The 12,311-nt window shown below is 43.5% G+C and overlaps 6 protein-coding genes across 6 annotated transcripts; 3 read left to right on the top strand and 3 right to left on the bottom strand.

Annotated features, from left to right (window-relative positions):
* Positions 1–106: 106 nt before the first annotated feature.
* On the bottom strand, positions 107–289 carry EAF01_005709 (uncharacterized protein; the record flags this gene model as incomplete). Its single annotated transcript, XM_038913963.1, has 1 exon — positions 107–289. The coding sequence occupies one exon, from the start codon at positions 287–289 to the stop codon at positions 107–109; it is 183 nt and encodes a 60-aa protein (XP_038770412.1).
* A 902-nt stretch (positions 290–1,191) lies between these two features.
* Positions 1,192–2,277, top strand: EAF01_005708 (uncharacterized protein; the record flags this gene model as incomplete). Its single annotated transcript, XM_038913962.1, has 2 exons — positions 1,192–1,335; positions 1,387–2,277. 2 exons carry the CDS (start codon positions 1,192–1,194, stop codon positions 2,275–2,277), a joined length of 1,035 nt encoding a protein of 344 aa, XP_038770411.1.
* Positions 2,278–2,647: 370 nt separating this feature from the next.
* On the bottom strand, positions 2,648–4,208 carry EAF01_005707 (uncharacterized protein; the record flags this gene model as incomplete). Its single annotated transcript, XM_038913961.1, has 5 exons — positions 2,648–2,749; positions 2,803–3,800; positions 3,851–3,901; positions 3,957–3,966; positions 4,092–4,208. The coding sequence occupies 5 exons, from the start codon at positions 4,206–4,208 to the stop codon at positions 2,648–2,650; spliced, it is 1,278 nt and encodes a 425-aa protein (XP_038770410.1).
* Positions 4,209–4,811: 603 nt separating this feature from the next.
* Positions 4,812–5,787, top strand: EAF01_005706 (uncharacterized protein; the record flags this gene model as incomplete). The annotated part of the gene is made up of 3 exons (XM_038913960.1): positions 4,812–4,954; positions 5,063–5,168; positions 5,239–5,787. 3 exons carry the CDS (start codon positions 4,812–4,814, stop codon positions 5,785–5,787), a joined length of 798 nt encoding a protein of 265 aa, XP_038770409.1.
* A 1,586-nt stretch (positions 5,788–7,373) lies between these two features.
* EAF01_005705 (uncharacterized protein) lies at positions 7,374–9,771 on the top strand. The gene is made up of 4 exons (XM_038913959.1): positions 7,374–7,508; positions 7,625–7,986; positions 8,075–9,295; positions 9,400–9,771. Exons 1-3 carry the CDS (start codon positions 7,484–7,486, stop codon positions 8,696–8,698), a joined length of 1,011 nt encoding a protein of 336 aa, XP_038770408.1. The 5' UTR covers positions 7,374–7,483; the 3' UTR covers positions 8,699–9,295; positions 9,400–9,771.
* A 508-nt stretch (positions 9,772–10,279) lies between these two features.
* Positions 10,280–11,845, bottom strand: EAF01_005704 (uncharacterized protein; the record flags this gene model as incomplete). The annotated part of the gene is made up of 3 exons (XM_038913958.1): positions 10,280–10,785; positions 10,837–11,652; positions 11,707–11,845. 3 exons carry the CDS (start codon positions 11,843–11,845, stop codon positions 10,280–10,282), a joined length of 1,461 nt encoding a protein of 486 aa, XP_038770407.1.
* Positions 11,846–12,311: the final 466 nt, after the last annotated feature.

Raw genomic sequence — 12,311 nt, 5'->3', positions numbered from 1 at the left:
TAATCATGACATCTTCAGAGATATTACCATCGATTCGGAAATTTATTCCGACGAAACCGACTGGATGATTCTCTGTGATACTCCTGAGATCGAAGCCAAGTCCATTTCAAATAAGAGCTTCATCACAATTTAAGTCAGCATAATTATCATTTCCCGGCGAATGACTGCCGGCCGGCATGATACCCTCGTGTGAAAGTGACTTTAATTTATCCTGGTCCACATCGTATTGAATGGTTGAGGCCTTCGAATCCAAGCTCGTTCTGTCTTTGGAATAATCTCTGAACTTCATGTCTGATTTGTTTGCAAGTTGAAGTAAAATTGAAAGACTTCAACCAGAACTCTTAGTCTTCCCTGGGCACAATAGTTCTCTCCGCGCAGTGGTCTTTCAAAAAAGGGATATCCCATTGAATGGAAAGAGCTAGACGCTTGCCGCTCTGAACGCCGACGATTGCTTCATACACCATACCACGAAGCTCGGACGCAAGGTCGAGCAAGGGAGAAAGAATTTCTTGAGGCCTGAAGAAGTTTGGCCAGAAAGAATCATTCCTTATTGATAACCTCCGATGTACCGAATTTCAGGGGATTGACAGCTGGTTAAACAATAAAGCTTGGATCGAATTGGGGTAATTTGAGATCAAATTTGGGTTCAAGTTGGCAAACAGGAGGAGCAAAGAAAAGTTTAACAGAGTTTGAATCTGCCCAATTGAGAATGGAAGATAGCAGGTAGACTGTGTTGGGCATTGAATTGGGAGTAAAAGTGTATACCTAATAAGGTCCAGATAGGATTTTGTTTGTCTTTATATGAGTAATGCTGGTGAGTTCAAATTCGTCTGATGTCAAATATGACAGAACTACAAAGTCTGGCAAGAGCAAGGTAATAGCATGATGATCTAACCCGATTAGATCCACATTAGCCTCGTCAGAAATGCACAACTCCCATCATCCTTGTCAAAATAAACTGAAGACTGCCAAAAACGCACCCTCGGAGATTTCGACAAATATTCTTCCAGGTTCCTCAAGACATTTGATTTCGGAGTCCTGAAATCTCCCTGGTTCGAAATCTGCGACAAAGTCTTTGATTTTGCCAAGTTTGGGAATTTTGATTTTGGCTAGACTTGCTACAAAACTTTTGGAGTGTAGTGTTGGCAAATCTGGTACAACTCGACCACCAATTCTAACATCAACGGCGACATGTTACCTCCCGTCGAACAGTCCATTCTACAGGTAAACCCTAAGTTTGCAGATTTGTACAAAAAGCTCTCGACCGATATTTTAAATCCTAATGGTTCTACTAAGAATCATCCAGCTCAGAAAGAGCGGGATGCAGTCTCTGGGGTAGCTCCCCCCGCTCTACAATCTTCTACAATTACTAATATACACACCTAGGCACTAAAAGCTGCCAGAATAGAAGCCGCAAAATCGCAGATCCTAATATCTTCTCTGTCGTCCCTGGATCTCTCACCTCCGCCTCCCATTCCCGCCAAACCTCGAACCCGAACTTCTCAACCCGCGCCCCCAAGAAAGGCTGCCGAATTACCAGATGACCTCATCGAGCTGGTTATTCTCCTCACGGCAAAGCTCTCTCTCCCCTCAAGCTCCCTCTCCAAACGCGATATTACCCTCTTAGAATCCACACCGACATACCATTCCCTCCCAACCCACCTTGCGCAACTGAGTGCCCTCCTCAGCACCAACCTCCTCAGCACCGCCCTCTCCCTTTCGCGAATTCTTTCCCCAACAACAAACGCTTCTTTCTTGCACCGCCAAATCCCCAATCTCCTCCCCAGCGTCTTAACTCTGCAATCCACTCTCCTCACGCAATCCCATTCTCTGGCTCTCGCCCGCACAACCCTAACCAACACTACCAGGCAGCTTCTAACCCTATACCACCGCGCCACAGCCCTTATAATTCAACTCCTCGAGCGTTCAAAACATGGTCCAATTACAAGACATACCATTTCCAAAATCTCTCTCCTCTCCCTCCAATCCCAGACTATTTCCCACGAATTACAACTCAAGTATGTACACGGAGAGAAAATCATATACGACGAACGGACAACTGAGGCTTTACAAAATTATATGCGAGAATTGCGTGGGGGCAGGGAGAGGTTGAAGGAGAGGGGGAAATTGAAAGAGAGGGATTTGTGGGGATATGGGGTGGGTAGGGAGGACGAGAGGAAGGAAAGGCAGATGAGGGAGATTGCGAGGGTATATGGGGAACTCAAGGAGGAGCTACAGGAGGTGAAAAGGGATGTGGAGAGGTTGAGGGGAAGTTAATTGCGTGGATCAATGACAGAGAAAGAGAAGGATAGGACGATTTATGATTTTACGATTTTGATGATCAGACGGAAAGATGTGATGAATTTAGGGCTTAAATAAATCAGATGAGAGTGGGTGTTGTATTGAGAGAGCTGAAAGATACGATATTTCTATTGGGGGTGTAATGCCTGGGAATATTGTGATTAAATTGATTACATTCGATAACAATTCAAACAGATGGAGCAATTGATGGAGGGAAGAATTTTTATTTCTTTCAATGGTATATGTTGTATCTATCTATTCTTCTGGACTGAGCTCTGGAATCTCAAGGATATTTTTTACCACACCGTGCTATATTGAATTTTGGGATTAAAATTATATAACCGATCTATGGCTTGACAGCATGGATAGCAGCAGCCAATCTCTTGACGTTTGCTGTAGTGATACCTGCAACAGAAATTCTACCATCCTTGGTAGCATATACGGAGTGCTAAGTTTATGATTAGCGCCATTTCTACTAAATCGGTCCAGAACAAAACTTACTTCAGTAGCCAGTTTATCCATTTGCTCAGGGGTTAAACCAGTGTATGCGAACATGCCAATTTGGCTAGTGATGTGAGACCAGTCGTGCTTTGAGCCCAAGTTCTCGAGTTCCTTCTTTAACAAAGCTCTCATGGTGATAATACGATCAGCCATTCCCTTGACCTCAGCAAGCCATTGCTTGTTCAAAGCCTTGTCGTTGAGAATGGCGGAAGCAATACGGGCACCGTGAACGGGAGGGTTGGAGTAAAGAGGGCGGACAAGAATCTTGATTTGTGAATCAACACGCTTCTTCTCCGCGGCATCGGCGCAGACAATGGAGAATGCACCAACACGCTCACCGTACAATCCCATGTTCTTAGCGAAAGACTGGGCAAGACATGGGTTGTGGCCTTGCTCAATGAAGTGACGAATGGGGAAAGCGTCCTTGTCGGTATCACCGGAGGCGAATCCTTGGTAGGCCATGTCGAAGAAAGCATAGTGTCCACCAGCCTTGACAGCATCGCTGATCTCCTTCCATTGCTCGACAGTTGGGTCAACACCAGTGGGGTTGTGCGCACATGCGTGGAGCAAGAAAGCGCTTCCCTTTGGTGCAGCCTTGATGTCTGCAATCATGCCCTCGAAATCGAGGCCGATTGTGTCCTTGTTATAGTATCTATATTTCTCAACCTCGAGACCCGAATCCTTGAATACTGCAGCGTGGTTTGCCCACGATGGAGTTGGGATGTAGATCTTCTTTGCGCCAGGGTAGAATCGTTGGAGGAAAGCACCTCCAATTCGGAGAGCTCCAGTTCCGGAGATGGATTGTGTAATGACTAAACGATCAAGGGCACTCGATCCCTCGCCGTATGCAAGAACAGCAGCTGCCTTGGTGAAATCTGGAACACCAGTAATACCCGCATATTCTTTGTTGAGCTTTGCTTGTACGACCTTATCTTCTGCGGTTCGGACGGATGGGAGGACGTAAGGTTGGCCTGCGTCATCTCTGTATGCGCCAACACCTAGAGAAAAGTTAGTGGAATTATGCTGAAAGCAGTGCGGAGTTGCGAACCTAGGTTGATCTTCTCCTTGAAACTATCTGCCTTGAAGGCCTCGGTAATACCTGTATTTTTGTTAGATTTTCATATCAAAGAAATGATCCCATTATTGACTCATACCTAAAATGGCCTGTCACAAACGATGGCACAATTAGAAAACTACTTCTCTATCGAATTAGAATAGCCAATAACTTACATCCTGTATTAAATTAGCCTGAAGTGTCTAAAGTAGTGCCATTGACTAGAAATACGTACTGGAGGACCTTGAGGAACATCTGCCCATGTGGAAGCTTGTCTGATGGCAATGCTACTTCTGGAAGCAACACCACGGGTAATGGCTTGCCTGCTGGCTAATCTGAAGGTAGAAAGCATCTTGAAAGTTGACAATTGGGAAAAAGGATGTTTGGGTAAAAGAGGGAATATCAATTCAATTAAATGAATCTGACAGCAAGGTTGCTTGAAGAAACAGGCGAGGCCAAGCAAATACTTTCGTCTCGAGAACAGCTGCCCCAGAAACTACCCACAAGCTTCCGATTGGCGTGTGCATGGGTGTTTGGGGATTGAGCGGACTGGCATAAGTTCGGATTGTCTTGTAATTGAAGATGCGCACGAATAAGAGTAAAATTTGAAGATATAATTTATTGGCAATGGACGGTAATGTACTCAGGCCCATAATTCGGCACTTTCATATGCATTTATATCACTGTTACATACAGCTTTTGAGGGAATATTTCCCAATCTCAGATCACTTCTGAAGAGGCAGTCAAGACATTGATCCACCAAAATATGATGTGAGATCGGAAAGATTCGTTATCGAATTGGTCACAGCGTCGAGACAAAATAAACGGTGCTGACTATGATTACCCAGTGTTCAAACCCCTCCTTCAACGGCCTCACATCGAGAAGCACCCTCAAAATCGACAGCGACAGTTGATGATAGTCCGTCTTGGACATAGGAACCGTGAATTTCTTACCATGAGAGATTCCAAGAGAGCTGTAGTACTTGGGATCAGTGGGTGTTCATCTAGTGGTAAGACAACACTTAGTCGACTTCTCCGTGATATCTTTCCACATACTTTCGTTCTTCACGAAGATGACTTCTATAGACCTGAAGAAGAGTGAGTTTGGATTTTTGCCTGTATTGCTTTTGATATGTATCCTGTTTTGCGACGTAGTGTCTGATTTGCGAAGTACTTTTCAATGTACCCCCTACTAATGATAACTAGACTCCCTAAGAAGCATGATCTAGTAGATTGGGATTGCGCAGAAGCTTTGGATATACCAGAAATGGTCAAGTCTCTTGAGCATATACGCAAAGAAGGCACATTTCCTGTCAGTCATTATCTTTCAACTGTGTTTTGCTAGTTGCGAATCTTGCAGAACGAGTCCTCACTCTTCATAGCCTAATCTCGATTCCAAAGAAGACAAAAATTCTATTGGAGAATGTCCCGTGTCAGATGAAGATATCGAAGCATTAAAATCTAAAGTCAAGACATGGACAGAACCTGGGCAGCCAGGATATGGAATCTTATCAGACACAGATTCTCCCATGCGTCTTTGCATTTTTGATGGGTTTCTTCTCTATTCCAAATCCTTGGCCGAACTTCAATCCCAGATCGATCTGAAACTTTTCCTCCGTGTTAGTTATGAAAAGGCAAAAGGTCGAAGGGAAGCTCGTAGTGGCTATGTAACTCTCGAAGGATTCTGGGAAGATCCACCAGGATACGTTGATAAGATTGTCTGGCCAAATTACGTTGAGGATCACAAATGGATGTTCGAAGGTGATGATGTTGAGGGGAAATTAAAAGAAGATGTGATTAGTGAGCTAGGTCTGAAATGCCAGGATGGAGGTTTGGACATTGATATGACCACGACTCTTAAGTGGGCCGTGGCTACAGTTATGGACTCTTTGCCTTCATTTGCAAAGGAAAACTCAACGGCCGGGAAGTAGCCAATTCAGGTCATTGTAGTTGTAATGGAGATGTGATCAGCTTTTGCATGCTTGGATACCTTCCATGGACCTGATTCAGAACGTTCAATTCAACTCAATGAGACGATTCTTTCGTTGGTTTCCTTGAACGAGGGAAGATCGAAGACAGAGAAATTCAATGTTGAAGGATACTCTTAACGAAGATAGATACGACAAAGAAGATAGGGAACAATCCCAGACTTCTGAAGGGTTCTTTATCACACAACAAAGAATACTTTAGCACACATAATCAATGCATTGTTTTCACCCTCAAACTCGCTGTAAACATGATACAAATTTCAAGTATAAAACTCCATCCCTCCTTGATATCTCTTTTCTTTCCTCATGTAAATCACAAGATTCAAACCTTCATAACAACAACCCCTGCATCAATATGTCAAACTATATAGAAGCAACAATGCAAGACCAGCAGGCCCACGAGGTCAACGAGCTTGCCACTCGATTTAAACGCATGAACATCGAAGTCACTTTCCAACCTAATCGAAAACGTAAGTTTGAGAGGTGCACCGCTCGTGAGGAAGTTCTGTCTCACAAGCGCCGAATGTGTGACGACGGAGCTCAAGTGTGCCAAGTCACAGTCTGGTACTCGTTTACCGAACGATTAAATCTTGCAGGCCGTTTTTTCTATAAATTCTATCTCTCTAGTGGGAGAGGCGAGAGCGATTAAAGGTAAGTTAGTCATTTCATAATAACACACTCTCTTTTAAAACTAAATACATTTTCATTCATACCTTTTAGTGATCCTTAATCCGCGTGAACCCAATATAAAAACATCCCGTTCTTCCCAAGGTAGACAATGGCAGCGCTGCCACTTTCGAGCATTCCATGACAACTCAATTATACATATCATACATACTGACCATCCCATATTACGCTCTCATGTTCTCCATCCGAAGTCAGATTCTATTGCTACTTGCTATTCTCCCTGAATACTAATTCTTTTGCTTGGATATCATGGCATGAGATATTTTGATGTCTCAAACCCAATGTGAATAAACAAGCATACTAAGAGGCGCTCGCTTCATCCAAATGTTTCAATACATCAAATTAGTCGAAGAAGAGCGGCCATCTCGACTCATCGGCCGGTCTGTTTGAGGTAATTTTGGAGGGAATTGTAAAATAATTTGGGTGTACTGGGAATCAGAACAGGAGTTGCACTTTACTTGACGTTTGAATGATGTTCGACTTTGAGGCCCGGTATAGAGGATATGATGTGTGAAGCTTATAGATGTATTGATATATGAGTGTACTGTGCGATGACGTATTCTCGAAACGACCAAGGGATGCATAGATGAGCTATCTTCTGCTGTTGAATGTTAGATATCAGCGAGTCATATACATAATCCTTGTGATTGACACTGACAACAGAAAGCTTGTACTTCCAGAGTCTTTCGCTACCTAAGAAAAAAAGGGGGTACGCGAAATCGGACTTAATAATCACCTGGTACAAATACCGAATTTCGGGTACCCGTCGTCACTATTTTAACATGTTTTGTAAGCAGGAATTTTAGATACCCCGCTATCGTCATAGGGCGGCCCCACCACAGCACAATATAAAGATCAAAATGCCCCTTGGCAATGATCTTCTTCTAAGATAAAATTGTTCCCATCTTAGAATACATCCCTAGTCATTTTCTGCAATAAAATAGATACCATAATGCCTGAAACTATGCGAGCAGTTGGTATATAGCTTTTCGATTTGATGCACTAGAAACCCAAGCTCTCATTCTTGCCGTTTCCATCAGCTAAACGCTTTCACGCACCTATGAAAGCAACATTAGCTAACATAACTCCCCAGATATCAAAGATGGCAAAGGGCATGCCGATGCTCTTTTCATAAATGATTTGACTCCCAAGCCTACCGCTCAATCGGGCGAAGCTATCGTCAAAGTCAAAGCTTTCGGTCTTAACCGTATGGATCTTCTCCAACGTGAAGGCCTCTATCCTGTTCCACCACAAGCTCCCAAAACTCTTGGTGTGGAATTTTCTGGTACGATTGAAAGTTTAGGCACAGATATTAAGGAGGGATTTAATGTCGGAGATGAGGTTTTTGGTTTGGCGTATGGAGGTGCATATGCGGAGTACCTCGCTGTGAACACGCATATGCTTCTAAAGAAGCCGGATCATTTGAGTTGGGAAGAGGCGGCTGGTATTCCTGAGGTATGAGACTATCCATCATTTAGACCATTTTTTTATAGAAATAGTTTATGAGTTGATTGAGTTGATTGAGTTAACACAATCAAAATAGACATGGATCACAGCTACTCAAGCTATGTATCTCGTCGGCGAATTTTCCCAAGGAAAATCCATTCTCTGGCACGCAGGCGCATCATCCGTCTCCATCGCCGGTATTCAACTCGCCAAGAACTCCGGTGCATCAGCTATCTATGTGACAGCTGGGTCACAAGAAAAGATCGATTTCTGCGTTAACACATTAGGAGCAACAGCAGGCTTCAACTACAAAACACAAGATTGGGCGAAGGAGATTACCGCTGCTACAGATGGCAAGGGTGTTGATATTATTGTTGATTTTGTAGGAGCGAACTATTTCCAGGGAGATCTAGATGTAGCAGCAAAAGATGCAAGAGTGGTGCTTTTGGGAGTAATGAGTGGGACGAAATTACCAAGTGGTGTTGATATGGGTGCATTTATTTTTAAGAGAGTTAGATTTGAAGGAAGTACGTTGAGGAGTAGAGATGTGGATTATCAGGGTAAATTGAGAGATAAGTTGGAAGAATACCTTCCTAAATTTGAGGATGGTACGTTCAAGATTTTTGTGGATAAGGTTTTCCCGTGGGAAAAGGTGGTTGAGGCCCATAAGGAAATGGAGAAGAACACCAGTAAGGGGAAGATCATCTGTACAATTTCTTAGGGGGACTGAAATGCAGTGTATACTAGCGCTCAACTTGTAGATTCATCTGATTATAAACACAAGAGGCATCTTTTGCACCAGTATACCGTTCCTTTTCTCAAAAAATCAACACATATAATCACAAATCACAAAACTAAGCTTTCTTCCGTTTACTCGCAGTTCACATCACATTCCCGACTCCCAAAACCTCAGACCCTAATATTTACCCCATCCCCACAACATCATAATCACCCCTCCCCCATCTATAACAATACTCGCGCATAACGCAGGCCCAAAAGCCACAGTCCCGAAATACAACCATTCCAATCCCCAAAAGCCTGCTATTACCATATAAGCCCATAGGGTAAGGAAATATAGTTCAGGAGAGGAAAGATTATAAGCGGTTATCAAACGGAGCATACCGCTCACAAGAGTGTAGCAGCCGAAGGTACGGGCAAAGAGGGCACTTGCTTGATGGGGAGATGGAGAGGAGGTTTTAGAGGAGGTGGAAGTGGAAGAGGTGATGGTGGAATGTGGACCGAAAAAAAGGGTTTGGGTGGCCGAGAGGGAAAGAAAACATTGGGCGGAGTTGTAGAAACTGATGATGGCGTTCTGTGGGTGTTAGTTGGGGGAGTGGATAGGGTAGTAGAATTGTTGGTCTGTTTTGGAAGGTTTTTGGATTATAGTGTTGAGATTAAAGACGGGAAGAATAACTCACGAAGAGCAGCCAGTATGGCAAGATGCCTTGACCTTGTGGAAGATAGAAAGCCATAATATTTTTCAGTGTGATATTATAGACAGACCGATTGGGTCTGCTTACTCGGTTTCGTAGTGCGAACTGTAGCAGTAAGTGCGTTGATGGGACAAAAGACACGGCATATGATGAGTTCATATATATATATATATCCAGAGGGGTACTGTGTTTTCGTTGTTGCAACAGCCAGCTGGTCTCACTCGCGAACAGTAATAACCTTACGAGGGTTGCTCTTGCCGGGTAAGCTCAACATCATACTTGGATTCTGTGGGGTTCAAAGAAACTACGTAACTCAAATATGATTTAGCCGTTATAGAGAAAGACTTTGTAACCACGTTTGTGTTTCCGGCAGAAAACCTCTCGATGCAAACACAATGCAGAGCATGGAGTACATCCGAGAATTTCCACCCCCTTCCACGCAAGATCGGATCTCGATCGGCCAAACTTCGGATCGGATTTGTCTCAATGCCACAAGGTTAAAATCTGTTCTCTCAGACCTCACGCCTCATTCAGTCTGCACGGGATCTCACACGCAACATTCAACGAACAGGATTTATGAAATCCTTGCATTTTGCTTAAGCTATAGACTATCGCAATTGTAATATCAACGCTTTTGGGGACATTCTTTGGGATATTCGCTAGAATCTTGATGTCTAATATTGTTTTGCTTGTTTTCTCCCAGCCTTCATGGATATGGCGCCTGCCTCAATACGCCCTGAGCAATGCTTATGTATCGGCAAGTGCAATAGATATCATAGTAAAGCTATTACGCAGATGCTTCTTCCCTAGCATTTAATTCTGCGTATAAAAGTACAATCGAACTTATGAAGAAGCTATTCAAGAGACGGTTATGCAGATGGGGATTTGCTATCAAGCCATACTTCTGCAGGCGCCCATACACGTCCCTGTTGATAATTCTCTCCATCGTCTGTCCCATAGACCATCACGAGTGGGTGCACAATCACATCAATTGGCTTTCCTATCAGTCGGTCTTCGTGACTTTCGTAATCTACCGAAGAATGCGAAAGCAGATGTTTGTCATCAGGATCGAAAGTGGGACGATTCAAGCTCTGTAAAGTATAACACTTCATTCTGGTCCTTCTTGTCCATAAATTGTACGACATTGTGGCTGCCTCGCGATGTATAGTGTAAATCTTCTCCCGAGCTTCATTGGCGATGAGATAACGAGCTGGCCCTGCTAGAAATTTTGAAGCTTGTTGATTTGCTACTTCCGCTATCGCTTCCTTCGTTATCTCATGTAAAGCTACTTCTCCATTTGAGATGTCAGTCTCTATCGGGGGAAATAGGAGTCTCAAAGTCTGGGATCGCCAAAGATGAGCATTTTCTTCGTTTGCTTATAAAGAGATTAGTCTGATTCTCTCGAGTCGTTGTATAATTCACTTACAAAGAATACCATAATCGTATACTTCTTCTAGTCCATCACGGCAATCTAGCCTTGAAGATTGGCCTTCGATGATTCTTTCCGCAAAAAAGAAGGGGCTTCGAAACAAGGTTGTATAGATACCATGGGAAAGAAGAGCATTCAGAAGCAGTCCCGGTGTCTTTTTCGATCTAACCAAACCGTTGGGAAGTGTATTATCATCCCGAAACTGGACCACACGTTCCAACGTACCCCTCAAAGCTGCACTAGCGCTATCATCAAGCGGGCTCAGAACAGAAGCCATGTCGTTTAGAATTCCTGCTTTCTTCGCCCAGCTTCGCATATCTCTCTTGAGCCTATCAAAGTCTCCCATAACTTTCCTATCTTCGGCAGGCCTCCAGTGTGAGGTTGTCATTTGACTAAATGTTACTTCCTGTTGCTTTTGGATAAACGCATTATGCTTTTCTTCGATTGCTAACTTGTCAGACTCGAGTTGTTCGATTTTGGCTTGTAATCTGCGTGTGTCCTCGTCCATATTGTCCAAATGCCGATCCATGTCATTCACATATCTGTTGAAAGATCTTTCAATTTTCCTTTTGTCTTCTTGCAGTTTTGTACATTGTTCTCTCCATCTGGCACTTTCGTCTCGTTCTGCAATACTCGGTGTATCTTGCATCCTATTTTCGTGTGATTGTAAACGCTTGAAAGATTGCTCTGCACTGACAGGATTATCGCGCTTTCCGCGCCACTCTTCACCGTTCGATGTCGCTGTAGATCGTGTAGAATTTAAGGAGGGGCGAGTCACTTCAGCTGTTCCAGCAGTGATATATGGCTGATCTTCTGTCTCATAGAGATTGTATTAGCCATATCCTTAATAAAATTGTGAGCGAGTACCTCTTTTCATGTATCGCGCATTACTTTGTATCCTCTGCTCAACCCTTTCCGTAGGTCCTGAAATCATTTCATTCTTGCATCTGCTGGTGTCTTGTTCAAGGGAGGCTTGTTGTATATCCATCGAAACTCTTCCTTCCATTTTGAATGAACGGGGCTTGGCCTCGAATTTGCTTGTTGCGCGCGATGGGTGCTTCTCCATCGAAGGGTTTTCGTGCTTCGATTTTTGATTCCCTGTCCTTTGAAAAATTGTAGATCTTTTGTTTCGATATTTGCGAGTCATCCTCAGGTGCTCTTTGCCAGCTTTGGAAGGGATTCGCCTTAGAAGAGGAGGAGACAAATGATGAGGAAATGCAATAATGTTCCCTATTTCTATTTGCGTGATCTGAAATTACCTGATAAATTGACAATTGTTTGCTTCCCACGTGCCCATGTACCCGTTTGCTTAAAAAGAAAGTGAATTAAAGCGGGGTCAACTTTTGACAATTACATGCAAAGTAGACTTGTTCTATTTCCATTTTCTAATTCTTCAAGACTTCATACAGCTGGAGTACCGCAAACAACCTCATAGTTGACCAGAATTAATTCCAAACCTTATCAGTCACGGC

Source organism: Botrytis porri, assembly GCF_014898465.1.
Source record: "Botrytis porri strain MUCL 3234 chromosome Unknown BPOR_007, whole genome shotgun sequence".
NCBI classification, from domain to species: Eukaryota; Fungi; Ascomycota; class Leotiomycetes; order Helotiales; family Sclerotiniaceae; genus Botrytis; species Botrytis porri.
Note: the sequence above shows the minus strand (reverse complement) of the source record. Positions and strands in the feature narration are given on the sequence as shown.